Source organism: Notothenia rossii (assembly GCF_949606895.1).
Source record: "Notothenia rossii genome assembly, chromosome: 9".
Classification (NCBI taxonomy): Eukaryota; Metazoa; Chordata; class Actinopteri; order Perciformes; family Nototheniidae; genus Notothenia; species Notothenia rossii.
In genome coordinates, this window is record NC_136907.1 from 82,445,732 (window position 1) to 82,466,197 (window position 20,466).

The window sequence follows — 20,466 nt, forward strand, 5'->3', positions numbered from 1 at the left end:
GAGACTCAGAGAGAGAGACTCAGAGAGACTCAGATAGAAACTCAGAGAGAGACTCATAGAAACTCAGAGAGAGACTCAGAGAGAGACTCAGAGAGAGAGACTCAGAGACTCATAGACTCAGAGAGAGACTCAGAGAGAAACTCAGAGAGAGACTCAGAGAGAGACTCAGAGAGAGACTCATAGAAACTCAGAGAGAGACTCAGAGAGAGACTAAGAGACTCAGAGAGAGAGACTCAGAGACTCATAGAGACTCAGAGAGAGACTCAGAGAGACTCAGAGAGAGACTCATAGAGAGACTCAGAGAGAGAGACTCAGAGAGAGACTGAGAGACTCAGAGAGAGAGACTCAGAGAGAGACTCAGAGAGAGAGACAGAGAGACTCAGAGAGACTCAGATAGAAACTCAGAGAGAGAGACTCAGAGAGACTCATAGAGAGACTATGCCAATAAGGCCCCTTTGAATTGAAATGTTCCCTTTCACACACACACACACACACACACACAGCTCCATCACGTCATGTGTTAGAGCTCCGCAGTTGATCAGTTGAGTTGTTGAAATGTAATTGTATCACTGTATATATATATCATCAATAATATGTAAACATTTGAAATGTATGTTAATGTTGTTAATTATTTTTGTATTGTGATGCTTTGGCAACATTGTTTAATTTAACTTTCATGCCAATAAAGCCCCTTTGAATTTGAATTGAATTGAATCTCTGAGAGAGAGACTCAGAGAGACTCAGAGAGAGAGACTCAGAGAGAGAGACTCAGAGAGACTCAGAGAGAGAGACTCAGAGAGAGAGACTCAGAGAGACTCAGATAGAAACTCAGAGAGACTCATAGAGAGACTATGCCAATAAGGCCCCTTTGAATTGAAATGTTCCCTTTCACACACACACACACACACACACACAGCTCCATCACGTCATGTGTTAGAGCTCCGCAGTTGATCAGTTGAGTTGTTGAAATGTAATTGTATCACTGTATATATATATCATCAATAATATGTAAACATTTGAAATGTATGTTAATGTTGTTAATTATTTTTGTATTGTGATGCTTTGGCAACATTGTTTAATTTAACTTTCATGCCAATAAAGCCCCTTTGAATTTGAATTGAATTGAATCTCTGAGAGAGAGACTCAGAGAGAGAGACTCAGAGAGACTCAGAGAGAGAGACTCAGAGAGAGAGACTCAGAGAGAGAGACTCAGAGAGAGAGACTCAGAGAGACTCAGAGAGAGAGACTCAGAGAGACTCATTAACTCTGTTATTTAGATTGAACAGCATGATGTCACACACTGTCACACCCCCCCCACATCAGAAGACAGCACTGAGGTAATAAATACTTTTATTGACAGCATGATGAGCGGGATAAGGCACAGAGCTGCAGTTAGAAAACACTGTAAAAAACTAAAGAGGGCGGAGTCAGAAGAGTGTAGTCAGAAGAGGGCGGAGTCAGCTCTGGGCCTGCTTCCTCTTCTGGACCAGCTCCGCCAGCATCTTGTAGCGGATCATACACTCCTCCTGAAACACACACACACACACACACACACACACACACACACACACAGTTAGTGTGAGCCTGAGAGCACAGGGGGGTTCTGAATGCTGTGACCTTCAGTGACCTTGCTCCTCCCGGGGACGACCTTGGCGATGCAGTCCCAGCGCTCAGCGGTTCCTCGGGGGAACGTCTGCAGCGCGAGCTCCAGAAGCTTCTGCTGGTTCTGAGTCCAGACACCAGGCTCCGCCTTCTCCTGAGGCTCCACCTTCTCCTGAGGCTCTACCTTCTCCTGAGGCCCCGCCTTCTCACAAGGCTCTGCCCTCTCCTGAGATCCTGCCTTCTCACAAGGCCCCTCCCCCTCCAGGCTCTCCTGAGGCTCCTCCCCCTCGGCCATTGGGTCAAAGTCTCTCTGCCGGCGACCTCTGACCTTACACCCTTCCCCCCCCTCTGCTGACTTCCTGTTCCTCCTCCTGACAGCAGGAAACTCCTCCTCCTCAGCAGCAGGAAGTGACCTCACAGGAAGAGGAGGAGCCTTCAGATCTGACAGCTTCACCAAACCTGGAACACAGAAACATCGACGCTAAGAACTCCAACAATAACCCCATCTGTACAGCGTCATATTCAGAAAGTAGCAACCCCCCCCCCCCCAGTGCAGAGGGGTAATTATCAGAATGATGGATTTAGTTAGAGCTCACCTGAGGTTTGGCTCACGTTGTCCTTCACCTGTTTGACTTTAGCCGTCACCTGTGGAGCAGAGGAGCTTTAAAACAACATGTCTGTGTAACTGAGCAGTAGCTCTGTGGATTCTATAGAGAGCCCCCCCCTCACCTCGGCCACAGAGCGACCCAGCTCCTGAGCGATCTTCTCCCAGCGCCCCGGGCTGCCTCCGGGGAATTTAACCATCAACCTGCCCAGGAGGCTGAGCTCGTGCTGCGCCCAGCCGGAAGCCTGCAATCACAGAGACATGAGATACTGTAGAACAGGTGTAATAACGGATAAAATGTGTAATAACAGATAACGTGTAATGACATGAGTAATAACAGATAACATGTGTAATGACATGAGTAATAACAGATAACATGTGTAATGACATGAGTAATAACAGATAACATGTGTAATGACATGAGTAATAACAGATAACATGTGTAATGACATGAGTAATAACAGATAACATGTGTAATGACATGAGTAATAACAGATAACATGTGTAATGACATGTGTGATAACAGATAAGATGTGTGATAACAGATAACATGTGTAATAACAGATAACATGTGTGATAACGTGTGATAACAGATAACATGAGCGATAACAGATAACGTGTGATAACAGATAACATGTGTAATAACAGATAACGTGTGATAACAGATAACATGTGTAATGACATGTGTGATAACAGATAAGATGTGTGATAACAGATAACATGTGTAATAACAGATAACATGTGTGATAACAGATAAGATGTGTAATAACAGATAACATGTGTAATAACAGATAACATGTGTGATAACAGATAAGATGTGTAATAACAGATAACATGTGTGATAACAGATAACATGTGTAATAACAGATAACATGTGTGATAACAGATAACATGTGTAATAACAGATAACATGTGTGATAACAGATAACATGTGTAATAACAGATAAGATGTGTGATAACAGATAACATGTGTAATAACAGGAGTAATAACAGATAACATGTGCAATAACGTGTAATAACAGATAACATGTGTAATAACAGATAACATGTGTGATAACAGATAACAGGTGTAATAACAGATAACATGTGTGATAACAGATAACATGTGTAATAACAGATAACATGTGTGATAACAGATAACAGGTGTAATAACAGATAACATGTGTGATAACAGATAACATGTGTAATAACAGATAACATGTGTGATAACAGATAACATGTGTAATAACAGATAACATGTGTGATAACAGATAACATGTGTAATAACAGATAACACGTGTGATAACAGATAACATGAGCGATAACAGATAACGTGTGATAACAGATAACATGTGTAATAACATGTGTGATAACATGTGTAATAACAGATAACATGTGCAATAACAGATAACATGTGTGATAACATGTGTAATAACATGTTTGATAACATGTGTAATAACAGATAACACGTGTAATAACAGATAACATGTGTAATCACACGTGTTATAACAGATAACATGTGCAATAACAGATAACATGTGTAATAACAGATAACACATGTTATAACATGTGCAATAACAGATAACATGTGTGATAACATGTGTAATAACATAACATGTTTAATAACAGATAACATGTGATAACATGTGTAATAACAGATAACATGTGTAATAACAGATAACGTGTGATAACAGATAACAGGTGGGATAACAGGTCTAATAATAGATAACATGTGTAATAACAGATAACATGTGTTATAAAAGATAACAGGTGTAATAACATGTGTATTAACAGATAACAGGTGTAATAACATGTGTAATAAAAGATAACAGGTGTAATAACAGACATGTGTAATAACATATAACATGTGTAATAACAGATAACATGTGCAATAACAGATAACAGGTGTAATAACAGGTGTAATAACAGATACCATGTGTAATAACAGGTATAATAACAGATAACATGTGTAATAACAGATCAAATGTGTAATAACAGATAACATGTGCAATAACAGATAACAGGTGTAATAACAGGTGTAATAACAGATACCATGTGTAATAACAGATACCATGTGTAATAACAGGTATAATAACAGATACCATGTGTAATAACAGGTATAATAACAGATAACATGTGTAATAACAGGTATAATAACAGATAACATGTGTAATAACAGATCAAATGTGTAATAACAGATAAAATGTGTAATAACAGATAATAGGGGTGTAACGGTTCACAAATATTTTCGGTTCGGTACGTACCTCGGTTTTTAGGTACAGCAGAAAAAATTATCGCAAAACATAAAAAGTATTATTATTTTTTTTAATTACTGTTCAACTGTGAATATTCACTCAAGTAAGTACAAAATATAATAAAATAAACATTAAGGTGCAGCATTTCGATGAACTGAAATCATCTGTATTTGAACTGTACTGTACTCGTACCTAAGCAGCCAGCTTGACATTAGGACTTGCTTGTCATTGTATTTCCATGTTTTTTAAAGAAAGATGAACTTGTCCACATTGCTTGCTGAAAGAGCAGATCTGCTGGCACTAACAATGTCTCCTGCTGTGGAGAACACCCTCTCTAGGGACAGAGGTAGCAGATACAGCCAGGTAGCGCTTTGCTAACATGGCAACATAAGGATGGCGTTTGTAATAGCTTTGGCTCGGTCTGAACTTGTTGCGAGTGGTGGAGGCTTAAATGCTAGCGGGAGTTGGGTTTGCACTTCAGTCTTTTTTATTTTGGTACCGGTGGTATTCACGTTCGGGTGATGCCTTTTCAAATGAGTGTGCAAGTTTGATGTATTGCCAGCCGCGTAACCAATGTTAGTTGAACAATGCAGACTAACAGCTTTGGTTCGGTCCACCTGTCTTTGTCCGTCATCCTTGTACGTAACTCCGAAACCAAAATGTTCCCAAACCGGAGACTTCAATGATGCTGGAGGACTTTAGAGCTCAACTTTATCTGCGTTCGCCATTTTGACAGTTCCTCAAATTACTGACTACATTTGAACGCATCGCTGTGACCAGCTCTCATAGTATGCCTCTCGTCCAATGAAATGACTTGCTCGCTCTATGACGCGTTGAACCCAATGTGAGCAAATGACTCTGAATGCTGCGACGCACCACCTGAGTTTACTTCCAAAAAGTTGTTCACGTTCTCAATTCTTTTTTACGTTTAACGTTATATTCCTTCGGTACACTTCGGTACACACGTGTACCGAACCGAAGGGCCCTTTGGTACGAATACGTATACCGTTACACCCCTAACAGATAACAGGTGTAATAACAGATAACATGTGTAATAACAGGTGTAATAACAGATAACATGTGTAATAACAGGTGTAATAACAGATAACATGTGTAATAACAGGTGTAATAACAGATAACATGTGTAATAACAGGTGTAATAACAGATAACATGTGTAATAACAGGTGTAATAACAGATAACATGTGTAATAACAGGTGTAATAACAGATAACATGTGTAATAACAGGTGTAATAACAGATAACATGTGTAATAACAGGTGTAATAAAAGATAACCGGTGTAATAAAAGGTGTAATAACAGATAACATGTGTAATAACAGGTGTAATAACAGATAACATGTGTAATAACAGGTGTAATAACAGATAACATGTGTGATAACAGATAACATGTGTAATAACAGGTGTAATAACAGATAACATGTGTAATAACAGGTGTAATAAAAGATAACATGTGTAATAACAGGTGTAATAACAGATAACATGTGTAATAACAGGTGTAATAACAGATAACATGTGTTATACCAGCAGTACCTTCCTCCTCTCGGCTCTCTTCTCCTGCAACCAGTCGTCCATCTGCTCTTCGATGTCCTCGATGGATGCCGCCTCCTCGTACCTTGGGGGGGTCGGCTCCTCCTGCAGGTAAACAGGAAACTCCTGCTTTGGCTTCTTTACCTTCGGCCTCCTCTCTCCTGGACAGGAAGCAGTGTCAGCTCAACGGTGGCAGACACAATGACCTGAACATAGTTCTGCCTGAATAACATTTCAAATGATGACATCACGGTTCTCCCCTCATGTATTTGATAGTAATAAAAGGACTTTACTGGGGGCCACTTCCTGTTCAGCTTCAGCTTCCTCTCTCTGCTGCTGCTTCAGCTGCTGGTATTCTTCATATAACTGTCTCACCTCCTGAAGCACAAACAGACAGGGGTTATTACACTGTGACAGACAGACAGGGGTTATTACACTGTGACAGAGAGGGGTTATTACACTGTGACAGACAGACAGGGGTTATTACACTGTGACAGAGAGGGGTTATTACACTGTGACAGACAGACAGGGGTTATTACACTGTGACAGAGAGACAGGGGTTATTACACTGTGACAGAGAGACAGGGGTTATTACACTGTGACAGAGAGGGGTTATTACACTGTGACAGACAGACAGGGGTTATTACACTGTGACAGAGAGGGGTTATTACACTGTGACAGACAGACAGGGGTTATTACACTGTGACAGAGAGACAGGGGTTATTACACTGTGACAGAGAGGGGTTATTACACTGTGACAGAGAGACAGGGGTTATTACACTGTGACAGAGAGACAGGGGTTATTACACTGTGACAGAGAGACAGGGGTTATTACACTGTGACAGACAGACAGGGGTTATTACACTGTGACAGAGAGGGGTTATTACACTGTGACAGAGAGGGGTTATTACACTGTGACAGACAGACAGGGGTTATTACACTGTGACAGACAGACAGGGGTTATTACACTGTGACAGAGAGACAGGGGTTATTACACTGTGACAGACAGACAGGGGTTATTACACTGTGACAGAGAGACAGGGGTTATTACACTGTGACAGAGAGGGGTTATTACACTGTGACAGACAGACAGGGGTTATTACACTGTGACAGAGAGGGGTTATTACACTGTGACAGACAGACAGGGGTTATTACACTGTGACAGACAGACAGGGGTTATTACACTGTGACAGAGAGACAGGGGTTATTACACTGTGACAGAGAGACAGGGGTTATTACACTGTGACAGAGAGACAGGGGTTATTACACTGTGACAGACAGGGGTTATTACACTGTGACAGACAGACAGGGGTTATTACACTGTGACAGACAGACAGGGGTTATTACACTGTGACAGAGAGACAGGGGTTATTACACTGTGACAGACAGGGGTTATTACACTGTGACAGACAGACAGGGGTTATTACACTGTGACAGACAGACAGGGGTTATTACACTGTGACAGACAGACAGGGGTTATTACACTGTGACCGACAGACAGGGGTTATTACACTGTGACAGAGAGGGGTTATTACACTGTGACAGAGAGGGGTTATTACACTGTGACAGAGAGACAGGGGTTATTACACTGTGACAGAGAGGGGTTATTACACTGTGACAGACAGACAGGGGTTATTACACTGTGACAGACAGGGGTTATTACACTGTGACAGAGAGACAGGGGTTATTACACTGTGACAGACAGGGGTTATTACACTGTGACAGAGAGACAGGGGTTATTACACTGTGACAGAGAGGGGTTATTACACTGTGACAGAGAGACAGGGGTTATTACACTGTGACAGAGAGACAGGGGTTATTACACTGTGACAGACAGACAGGGGTTATTACACTGTGACAGACAGACAGGGGTTATTACACTGTGACAGAGAGACAGGGGTTATTACACTGTGAGAGAGAGGGGTTATTACACTGTGACAGAGAGACAGGGGTTATTACACTGTGACAGACAGGGGTTATTACACTGTGACAGAGAGACAGGGGTTATTACACTGTGACAGAGAGGGGTTATTACACTGTGACAGAGAGACAGGGGTTATTACACTGTGACAGAGAGACAGGGGTTATTACACTGTGACAGACAGACAGGGGTTATTACACTGTGACAGACAGACAGGGGTTATTACACTGTGACAGAGAGACAGGGGTTATTACACTGTGACAGAGAGGGGTTATTACACTGTGACAGAGAGGGGTTATTACACTGTGACAGAGAGACAGGGGTTATTACACTGTGACAGAGAGACAGGGGTTATTACACTGTGACAGACAGACAGGGGTTATTACACTGTGACAGAGAGACAGGGGTTATTACACTGTGACAGACAGGGGTTATTACACTGTGACAGACAGGGGTTATTACACTGTGACAGACAGACAGGGGTTATTACACTGTGACAGACAGACAGGGGTTATTACACTGTGACAGAGAGGGGTTATTACACTGTGACAGAGAGACAGGGGTTATTACACTGTGACAGAGAGACAGGGGTTATTACACTGTGACAGAGAGGGGTTATTACACTGTGACAGACAGGGGTTATTACACTGTGACAGACAGACAGGGGTTATTACACTGTGACAGAGAGGGGTTATTACACTGTGACAGACAGACAGGGGTTATTACACTGTGACAGACAGGGGTTATTACACTGTGACAGAGAGGGGTTATTACACTGTGACAGACAGACAGGGGTTATTACACTGTGACAGAGAGGGGTTATTACACTGTGACAGACAGACAGGGGTTATTACACTGTGACAGACAGACAGGGGTTATTACACTGTGACAGAGAGACAGGGGTTATTACACTGTGACAGAGAGGGGTTATTACACTGTGACAGAGAGGGGTTATTACACTGTGACAGACAGACAGGGGTTATTACACTGTGACAGACAGACAGGGGTTATTACACTGTGACAGAGAGGGGTTATTACACTGTGACAGACAGACAGGGGTTATTACACTGTGACAGACAGACAGGGGTTATTACACTGTGACAGACAGACAGGGGTTATTACACTGTGACAGAGAGGGGTTATTACACTGTGACAGAGAGGGGTTATTACACTGTGACAGAGAGACAGGGGTTATTACACTGTGACAGACAGACAGGGGTTATTACACTGTGACAGAGAGACAGGGGTTATTACACTGTGACAGACAGACAGGGGTTATTACACTGTGACAGAGAGACAGGGGTTATTACACTGTGACAGAGAGGGGTTATTACACTGTGACAGAGAGACAGGGGTTATTACACTGTGACAGAGAGACAGGGGTTATTACACTGTGACAGACAGGGGTTATTACACTGTGACAGAGAGACAGGGGTTATTACACTGTGACAGAGAGACAGGGGTTATTACACTGTGACAGACAGACAGGGGTTATTACACTGTGACAGACAGACAGGGGTTATTACACTGTGACAGAGAGACAGGGGTTATTACACTGTGACAGAGAGGGGTTATTACACTGTGACAGACAGAGAGGGGTTATTACACTGTGACAGACAGACAGACAGACAGACAGACAGACAGACAGACAGACAGACAGACAGACAGACAGACAGACAGACAGACAGACAGCTCACCTGGATGGTTTCTGGCAGGTGTTTGATTGACAGGTAGAGCCAGATGCTCAGCTTCAGAGGGAGGATGTCCTGCCAGTGCGGCCGCTCACTGACTCTGAAACAACAACAACAACAACAACAAACAAACAATAACAGAGCTTCACATGACCTCCTGTGTGATGTCAGCATGGCACAGGAAGTCATGTGATGTGAGCATCAGACAGGAAGTGATGTCATGGCATACCTGTCGCTACGGTCCGGGCCGATACACCTGGGCTCCTCGGCAGGTCTCAGTTTCTTCTTCTTCTCTTTCTTCTTCTTGCTCAGCAGCTCGTCCTGAAACATGGAGAACATCACATGACCACACCTGCTGTGATTGTCTGAAAGAGTGCCTGCTGTGCTGTGATTGGATGAATGAGTGCCTGCTGTGCTGTGATTGGATGAATGAGTGCCTGCTGTGCTGTGATTGTCTGAAAGAGTGCCTGCTGTGCTGTGATTGGATGAATGAGTGCCTGCTGTGCTGTGATTGGATGAATGAGTGCCTGCTGTGCTGTGATTGGATGAGTGAGTGCCTGCTGTGCTCTGATTGGATGAATGAGTGCCTGCTGTGCTCTGATTGGATGAATGAGTGCCTGCTGTGCTCTGATTGGATGAATGAGTGCCTGCTGTGCTGTGATTGGATGAGTGAGTGCCTGCTGTGCTGTGATTGTCTGAAAGAGTGCCTGCTGTGCTGTGATTGGATGAATGAGTGCCTGCTGTGCTGTGATTGGATGAATGAGTGCCTGCTGTGCTGTGATTGGATGAATGAGTGCCTGCTGTGCTGTGATTGTCTGAAAGAGTGCCTGCTGTGCTGTGATTGGATGAATGAGTGCCTGCTGTGCTGTGATTGGATGAATGAGTGCCTGCTGTGCTGTGATTGGATGAATGAGTGCCTGCTGTGCTGTGATTGTCTGAAAGAGTGCCTGCTGTGCTGTGATTGGATGAATGAGTGCCTGCTGTGCTGTGATTGGATGAATGAGTGCCTGCTGTGCTGTGATTGGATGAGTGAGTGCCTGCTGTGCTCTGATTGGATGAATGAGTGCCTGCTGTGCTCTGATTGGATGAATGAGTGCCTGCTGTGCTCTGATTGGATGAATGAGTGCCTGCTGTGCTGTGATTGGATGAGTGAGTGCCTGCTGTGCTGTGATTGTCTGAAAGAGTGCCTGCTGTGCTGTGATTGGATGAATGAGTGCCTGCTGTGCTGTGATTGGATGAATGAGTGCCTGCTGTGCTGTGATTGGATGAATGAGTGCCTGCTGTGCTGTGATTGTCTGAAAGAGTGCCTGCTGTGCTGTGATTGGATGAATGAGTGCCTGCTGTGCTGTGATTGGATGAATGAGTGCCTGCTGTGCTGTGATTGGATGAGTGAGTGCCTGCTGTGCTCTGATTGGATGAATGAGTGCCTGCTGTGCTCTGATTGGATGAATGAGTGCCTGCTGTGCTGTGATTGGATGAGTGAGTGCCTGCTGTGCTCTGATTGGATGAATGAGTGCCTGCTGTGCTCTGATTGGATGAATGAGTGCCTGCTGTGCTGTGATTGGATGAATGAGTGCCTGCTGTGCTGTGATTGGATGAATGAGTGCCTGCTGTGCTGTGATTGGATGAATGAGTGCCTGCTGTGCTCTGATGCGGCTTTCACAACAGCACTTTTCCCGTTGTAGCTCCGTGCGAGAGCTTTTCTGGTTCAGCTCCGGTTTCCCTTTTCTGCTCCCGCTTTGTTCACACCACACAGAGCCGGGGTGGTACTGCGTCATTGCCTCATCGTTTGCGTCATGACGTAACCGTTTACGTGCCTGCTTCATAAAAGCCAAACCGCGCGGAAAACCCTCACATCGACAACAACAACGGCCGATTGTATTAAAGCGCTGTTGGCTTTGGTTATGCTCTTACGAAACAAAATGGAAGGCATGGGACGACTTTACAAGGGACGACTTTACAAGGGACGACTTTACAAGGGACGACTTTACAAGGGACGACTTTACTTGGAACTTTACAAACATCACATGCGAAATTCAAGACTTCTTTGCGGTCTTCAGGAGGTTGATCCCGCCCCCGCCTCGACGTAAGAGAGACGTAAGCGGCGTCGCCTCTTAGCTCCGGAATCTGGCTTGCTAGACCGACATTTTTTTGGAACTAGAAACGAACTGGATTGCGGAGCTAAGGCGGCGCCGCTGCGGTGTGAAGAGGAAAAACCGGTACTTCTCAGGCTCTAGCTCCGAGCCGGCCCTGTTGGTGTGAAAGGGGCACGATTGGCTGTCTCACCAGCTGTTTCTCCAGGTAGATGGACCAGATGACGGCGTAATGTCCCACGGTGAGGATGAGGAAGAGGAGGAAGCCCAGCTCAGCGTTGCTCATCTTCCTCACGCGGCGGTAATAAAAGACCGGCTGGCGCCAGTCAGGGAGGCCGTTCAGCAGGATGTCGTCATAGCTGGTTGTTAGACATGAACATCACACCATCATATGAAACCATCATTAATAGAATATTATACAGACAGGTATATCTGAGGTATCATCAGGTGACTCACCTGCGCCTCCTCTCCTCGTCCTTCAGGACTTCGTAAATGGCCACCAGCTGAAACAAAGTGCATTGTGGGTATTATGTGCTGTCTCACCTGTCTCAACATGGTGAAGTGTATTGTGGATATTTTGTGCTCACCTGTCTGAACTGAGTCTCAGCGTTCTCATCTTTGTTCTTGTCGGGGTGCAGAATCAGAGACAGCCGGCGGTACGCCTTCTTTATCTCCACTGGAGACGCATCCTGAGACACAGGTGAGACACACAAGTAGAAACAGGTGAGACACACAGGTAGACAGGTAGAGACAGGTGAGACACACAAGTAGAGACAGGTGAGACACACAGGTAGACAGGTGAGACACACAGGTAGATACAGGTGAGACACACAGGTAGATACAGGTGAGACACACAGGTAGACAGGTAGAGACACACAGGTAGAGACACAGAGATAGAGACACAGAGGTGAAACACACAGGTGAGACACACAGGTAGAGACACACAGGTAGATACAGGTGAGACACACAGGTAGACAGCTAGAGACACACAGGTAGAGACACACAGGTAGAGACACACAGGTGAGACACACAGGTGAGACACACAGGTAGATACAGTTGAGACACACAGGTAGACAGGTAGAGACACACAGGTAGAGACACACAGGTAGAGACACAGAGGTGAAACACACAGGTAGAGACACACAGGTGAGACACAGGTGAGACACACAGGTAGAGACACACAGGTAGAGACACACAGGTGAGACACAGGTGAGACACAGGTGAGACACAGGTGAGACACACAGGTAGAGACACACAGGTGAGACACACAGGTAGAGACACACAGGTAGAGACAGGTGAGACACACAGGTAGAGACACACAGGTAGAGACAGGTGAGACACACAGGTAGAGACAGGTGAGACACACAGGTAGATACAGGTGAGACACACAGGTAGATACAGGTAGAGACACACAGGTAGAGACACACAGGTAGAGACACACAGGTGAGACACACAGGTAGAGACACAGGTAGAGACAGGTGAGACACACAGGTAGAGACACACAGGTGAGACACACAGGTAGAAAAACAGGTAGAGACAGGTGAGACACACAGGTAGAGAAACAGGTGAGACACACAGTTGGAGACAGGTGAGACACACAGGTAGAGACAGACAGGTGAGATAATATATAACATAGTAATAAGAGTTAGTTTATATTAAATGATAATAAAGAGTTAGCTGTAAGTAAGAGTAACCCTGCTTCGGTTAGCTGCTAACTAGCTTAGCCCCTGTATGTGTGCGTGGCACTCAGCTGTTAGCACTAGCTGCTAGCTGCGGTCACCATGGATACAGTTAGCATTAGCATTAGCTCAGACCTGCTCCACGGACAGGAAAGTGTAGAAGTTTATCTGGATCTCCTCCACCAGGTCCAGCAGCTCCAGGTCCGGGTCCCAGGCGGACATAGGGGGGGCCGAGGAGAGGAGCAGGAGGACCAGGAGCAGGGGCACCGTCATCTCTACCGACACATCACCGACACACACTGCCGTAACACGGGGAAGACATCCGGGGCACGGACACACATCACCGACACACACTGCCGTAACATCCGGGGCACGGACACACACTGCTTTAACACGAAGAGCACATCCGGGGCACGGAGCTTTCGAAATAAGAGCTTTCAGACAGAACTACAGAGATAAAGAAAGAACTACAGACACAATATGTGTAGATGAATCCAAAACACTGACCAAAGCCCCCCACCAGCCCAAAACACTGACCAAAGCCCCGTCTAAACACTGACCAAAGCCCCCCCCCCCCAAACACTGACCAAAGCCCCCCCCCATAAACACTGACCAAAGCACCCCCCCTTAAACCCTGACCAAAACTCAGACTGGCTTGTTGTGTTGTTTTCATATTCGACGTGGTATCGATGTCCTCTCTCACACCACTGCAGTGTGTCTCTGAGCTCCTGAATTCCAATGACATCTCTTGTTAATATGATTGTGAATCTTCTTTGAATCATGCCAGGCCTTTAAGGATATTTACCAGTAACCAAGGAAACGTGGTGCAAACTTTATTGACAGTTTTTAATCTACATCATGAAAATAACATCTTTCATACATAAAAACACAGTCCTCTGATAACCAACAAACAATAACACTGATGACGTCATTAAACACTGATGACATCATTAAACCCTGATGACACTGTTAGAGGGGATTCAGAGCAGGGGTTAAAGTGTGAACGTTGCTATGGAAACACGTCATCAAACATCACCAGCTGACCAGCGCTTCCTGTTTCTTTCAAAATAAAACCCCAGATATCTCTGTTTAAAAACTTGAAGGAAACAGTGGGTGTCTGTTGTTGTTGATGCTGTCAGTTGTTGTTTGTCTGTAGTTTCCTGTCTGTGAGCAGAGTGGCCCAGGGGTCCTGCAGCATCGACGGGCTGAAATACCTCTCCACTGAGTCTCCCTAAAACACACACACACACACACACACACACACACACACACACACACACACACACACACACACACACACACACACACACACACACACACACACACACACACACACACACACACACACACACACACACACACACACACACACACACCAAATATTACAATGTAATGTTTTATGACCTGTTTTTGTATGTATTTATAGAAGGACCATGCATACAAAAACATAATCTCAGCAAGTCTATGCCAGATTATAGCTAATAGCTCATTTCCATCTGTGGTCCTCAGGCAGGTTCATAACAATCAATAAACACTTAATAACATTACATGATTTCTATCAATCAAACCATTTCAAACCTGATTTAAGTACAGCTCAATACATTAATACATACTTGAAATACACTTACATGATCTCGGTCACTCAAATAATTATAACGCCTGATTTAAATACAGGTTACGAACATAATACTTAGTACACTTCAAATACACTTAAATAAAATATCCTATAGTATGACAATACAGTTCAAATGAAAACAACTCAGATTACAGTGTAATTAATGTTGGCATGACTGGTTGCTTAATGTCATTCTTTTCGCACCATAAGAAAACGAGTTAAAGTTAATTCCAGTGCTTGATGGCCGTAAACGGAAATGCTGATCGTCCAAAGGCGCCTCAGAGGGATGGTCAGATCTGCATTTGATGCAGATCTGGAGTTTCTGCAACTCTGCTAACGGCGAAGCTGAAAAAAGCCCCTCAACGGTGGTCCTGTAGAATTGTGAATGATTCTGAATACCAATCGAACTCGGGAAAGTAGAACAAGACTATCAAAACTGAAAAGTTTGTATTTGGACAGTATATTGCAATGATGGTGTTTTAATGGCTTTCTATCCATAACTTTGAAGGCTTGTTTAGAAAGAACCTCAGGTGGTCTCATAGCAGTCTTAGCTGCTTGGGACCAGCAGGTTATAGTGAACATGTGATAGTATCATGGCATGCAAAAAGGGTTTTGATGCTTCTATGGGTAATGAGTTCTTAATATGTTTACATTTGAAAAGTTATATTTCAGCTTTCTAGTTATGCTTCTGATATGGCTTTCAAAAGTCAAATTGGCATCCAAGATCACTCCCAAGTATTGGACCATTCACACGAAGCTGTGGATGCCTGGTTGTTTTTTTCTTATTCGTGAAATACATTGTCACTGTTTTTTTAGTGTTTAGAGTAAGACGAGTCATTTAACCACTGAGCAACTTTGTGCAGCGTCGACGAGAGCTTAGAGCAGGGGGGTATACTACGAATCTAGTTCAACATAACCTGGATATGTTTTGAGTTATCCGGTTGACTTAATCCAAAACAAAGCCGCTCTCGCTAAACTGTCCTACAACGCTGGCTATCAACTCGTTCGCTCAAGCCAGCCGTGTCCTATCTAGTTAGGTGCGCGTTCACATGAAAGGGGTGGTATCTGGAGCATTCGACCAATCACAAACATGGAGAAGCTACTGACAGCGCAGCGTCATACTTCCTGAATGAAAAGTCAACTATAATATTAGACATATGAAGAAGTTAAACTTTAAACATCCATGACTTAAACACTTGATCCAGGATCAAAGCCACATAGCTGCACCTGCAAGGTGAATACAGCTGGTAACAGAACAAGTGTTTGAATGCGTACATGAACAGGTTTATGATATCACTGCCCCGTCTAAGACACCATCTGACTTTCATTACATTTGACTCGAGTGTTTCCTCAACTTAATGTGTTGCTTCAAATAATCCTTCTGCATACAGTATGTGACACTGTGAGTGTTGCACGGCCAGATACGGCTCAGCTGACTCAGATAAGGAGATGATACATTATGATGTGATATGCCGCGGACTGTACTTAATGTTACTCTGATCCGGTTACTTATGTTGTGGCAGATATTTAAGTAAGCTTTCTTAACGCTAATGTTCTAATAGTCAGATTGCTCTGAAGGTGGGAGGTGATATTCTATTCATGTTCACGTTCACACAGTCGGTCATTTGAACTGCATTTCCTTTATCCTGTAATATGACTTGATCACTTTAAACTCTGCACACTGTTGTTATCAGCTGTTCCACCATGGTTGCTTGCTACCTCAACCTGTAATAGATTTATCCTTATTGAAACAGTTTGAGGACAAGGACTTAACATGGACATTAAATAAATCAACAGTAGGTGGCGATATATGCTGCAAGTGGAGGCGATTCACCATTAAAGCAAAGAAGAACTCTGCACAGTTGATCTCTTACGGCCCGTCCACACAGTGGCGTGCGTTGAAGCTTCAACGCTTCTGCCCATTCGCTTTGAATGGGGTGACGTCACGCTTCGCTGAACTGCATTGTGGGGAGCGTAGCTACACGTTGCTCGCGTCAAAAGTTGAACCATGTTCAACTTTTGAAGCTTCGACGGAAGTGTCAGCCAATCAAATCCCGTTTATGAAAATCTGCCAGTACAACTGCTAGCCAATCAAACCGCGTGTATGCTGCGAGTAGTGAACCACCCGGTGCTGTATGATCAGTCTCTGTTCACCTACCGGGATACAAACCGGAGGAGCCAGGCATGGAGGGAGGGGGCAGAGACAGTGGTTGAAACTGGTAGGTTTTGGCCTGTTTGGGGAGTTTATATCCAGTGTACCTCGTCTAAACATTGAATGGACAGCTAGCAGGCATAGACAGTATATAGAGCTAGCATGGAATGTTTTTTGCTTTGTATGTCGGGGGCGTGAGATTCATGTGATTGGTTGTTGGTCGCGTTGACTCCCCAAGCTTCAGACACGCCCACCGCCAAGCGTCAACGCACGCTGCTGTGTGGACGCTCCGTTATCCTGGAACCTATCCTGCTCCAGGCTAGCCGTTCAGAATAAGTCACCATGGAGATCTAGCCCGCTAAAAAGAGGACCAGCTTCGTAGGACCGGAAACCCCGAGTTCTCCCTGAAGTTAGCCACTAAGTGAACATCCTGCCTCGTAGTATACCCCCCTGCTGATGGAAAAGTATTATCTTTTAATGATTGGTTTGTAATATAGGTGATGATGCTTGCTGTTTTTACACACACACACACACACACACACACACACACACACACACACACACACACACACACACACACACACACACACACACACACACACACACACACACACACACACACACACACACACACACACACACACACACACACACACACACACTACCTGGTGGTTTTGAGCGGGACTGAAGCCCTGAGGCCGCCGGAACCCGCCTCCTCTGCTCCGGGACCCGAACCCCCGGCAAGACCCCGGAGAGTCTCTGTTTCCCCGGTAAGACCCCGGAGAGTCTCTGTTTCCCCGGTAAGACCCCGGAGAGTCTCGGTTTCCCCGGTAAGACCCCGGAGAGTCAGTGTATCCCGGAGAAAAGGGGGAGTATTGCGGACGGGGAGGTGCTCCGTACGGGGCTCTGCTCCAGCTGGAGGCCGGGGAAGGGACGCATGCGGCCGGCCGCGGGGCTCCGGGGCTCGGCGGAGGTCTGTCCTGTGCTCGGTGCATGACAACAGACGGTGAGGCTCGGGGGGGATCACAACAAGTCTATGATCACAACACGCTGTGAGGAACCGGAAAACACGGGGTTGTTTCCGGTAATGCAGCATGCAGCGCCGCCCAACGGCCAGGAGCTTAACAACCTGAGAGCGGAACACACCGTGAGAGGATAGGGAAACAGATAAACCACCAGGGGCCTATATGAGGGTTGCGTTCGGATAGTTTAAAAATCAGCTCCTAAGTTCTAACCCTATCTCCTATTCCTTTACCTCTGAGTGAAACGTCACGGTGTTAAGGGATAGTGGATAAGAGAATTCAAAAGGATTTAGTAGAAGAGACTGCGTTACTTTAGAATCCGAATGCACTTTCACTATCCGACGTGATGCGCCAGCGGACGTCATTGTGTGCGTCTGCTGCTGTGGTGAAACTATGGAAACTACAGTTTTCTATACAGCGGACTACAACATGGATGTATAATAAGAACGACGCACTACTGTAAACTCATCTAGAGACTCTGCACTGTACTCTGATGCTGTTGCTTTATGCTTTATGAACAACAGAGAAACATATTCTTCATGAGCAAAGTTGGAATTGAAATAAAAAAATGAAACTTATCCTCGTCACCCTCTCCCTCCGGTCAACATTAATACAAATGATCCCAATACGTATGATTGTATGAACTATGAAAATATCTTAAAATCAATACAAATGTATTTATTATAAACTTTAGTCTTTAACATCCATCAGTGTATATCATTCAAACATCATTTAAAAGTTGAGCAAACCCCACACAGCTCAGTGAAATGTTGACTTTATTTGATCATTTCAGTAAAAACTAACGTTCATATTTCTCTTTTTGATTATAATACTGATGAACGTTCAAAACAAAGCACTTTGGCAACTTACCACATACGTTTTAAAATGCTTAATAAGCACCGTAACTTTCATGATATAATTTCTCCGTCATAATCGTTTGTGTCCGTGAACGGCCGACTGTTGTGTGATGTCAAATGATGCGGCTGCAAGGCATTGTGGGGCAGCATTTTCTCCTCTCTCTTTGAGTGGAGCCAGAAGTTGGAGTACCAAACACTGACTCCAGGTACTCATCTGAGTACCTCACTGAGAAAGTTATGTGCACCCCTGCCTATAGTAGGCTATCTAGTGAGGTGCGCGTTCACATGAAAGGGGTGGTATTTGGAGCATTCGACCAATCACAAACATGGAGAAGCATACTGACAGCGCAGCGTCATACTTCCTGAATGAAAAGTCAACTTTAATATTAGACATATGAAGAAGTTAAACTTTAAACATCCATGACTTAAACACTTGATCCAGGATCAAAGCCACATAGCTGCACCTGCAAGGTGAATACAGCTGGTAACAGAACAAGTGTTTGAATGCGTACATTAACAGGTTTGTGATATCACTGCCCCGTCTAAGACACCATCTGACTTTAATTACATTTGACTCGAGTGTTTCCTCAACTTAATGTGTTGCTTCAAATAATACTTCTGCATACAGTATGTGACACTGTGAGTGTTGCACGGCCAGATACGGCTCAGCTGACTCAGATAAGGAGATGATACATTATGATGTGATATGCCGCGGACTGTACTTAATGTTACTCTGATCCGGTTACTTATGTTGTGGCAGATATTTAAGTAAGCTTTCTTAACGCTAATGTTCTAATACTCAGATTGCTCTGAAGATGGGAGGTGATATTCTATTCATGTTCACGTTCACACAGTCGCTGATTTTTGCCGGCCGTCTTTCCTGCAACGGCAGCTTTTCTGTATTTCCTTTCTCCTGTAATATGACTTGATCGCTTTAAACTCTGCACACTGAGCTCTGATTGGTCAGCAGGCAGTGCTTTCAATGAGTTGAGCTCTTAGCCTGCAACCTAACCAGGGGGGTATACTCAGGGTTGCCAACTCTCACGCATCTGGCTTGTGACACACGCTTTCACTCTCAATCTCACGCTCTCACGCTGCCCAAACTATTCTCAAGCCAAAAACAAGATGAACCGGAGATAGTTTCTGGTTGGTTATTTATAATGTTGAGTTGACAGCTGCTCAAGCTGTCGATCCGCTCCCTCCCGCCCCCACCACTCTTAACAACGTTAACAGACAGCAGAGCGGTGGGAGCCGGTTGGTCAATCCAACCTGTACTGCGCAGATCTAAGATCCAGGAGAAATGATAAAGTAAAATTCTGCTGCTTATTGTTCTACTCGGGCAACATAGAGTCAAAGAGTATATGAGAGTGAGAGTGTGTTAATTCATATATTTGGAGTTTGGAGTAAGTCTGTAGGTGTGTGTGTGTGTGTGTGTGTGTGTGTGTGTG

The 20,466-nt window shown here is 44.5% G+C and overlaps 1 protein-coding gene across 1 annotated transcript; it reads right to left on the reverse strand.

The window, feature by feature from the left end:
* Positions 1–1,333: 1,333 nt before the first annotated feature.
* dnajc1 (DnaJ (Hsp40) homolog, subfamily C, member 1) lies at positions 1,334–13,751 on the reverse strand. Its single transcript, XM_079649629.1, has 12 exons — positions 13,508–13,751; positions 12,281–12,382; positions 12,150–12,196; positions 11,887–12,052; positions 9,830–9,921; positions 9,607–9,700; positions 6,282–6,366; positions 5,992–6,149; positions 2,332–2,451; positions 2,199–2,247; positions 1,628–2,061; positions 1,334–1,526 (listed from the first exon to the last, which is right to left on the reverse strand). Exons 1-12 carry the CDS (start codon positions 13,643–13,645, stop codon positions 1,458–1,460), a joined length of 1,554 nt encoding a protein of 517 aa, XP_079505755.1. The 5' UTR covers positions 13,646–13,751; the 3' UTR covers positions 1,334–1,457.
* Between the last annotated feature and the right edge of the window lie 6,715 nt (positions 13,752–20,466).

Bases quoted from the DNA above. Each gene is read 5' to 3' on its own strand.
- dnajc1 (XM_079649629.1), bottom strand. From the start codon at position 13,645: ATGACGGTGCCCCTGCTCCTGGTCCTCCTGCTCCTCTCCTCGGCCCCC. The intron at 12,383-13,507 runs GTCTGAGCTAAT...CCTGTGTCTCAG, and splicing joins CTTTCCTGTCCGTGGAGCAG to GATGCGTCTCCAGTGGAGAT. The intron at 9,922-11,886 runs GTGAGACAGCCA...TCCATGTTTCAG, and splicing joins TCTACCTGGAGAAACAGCTG to GACGAGCTGCTGAGCAAGAA.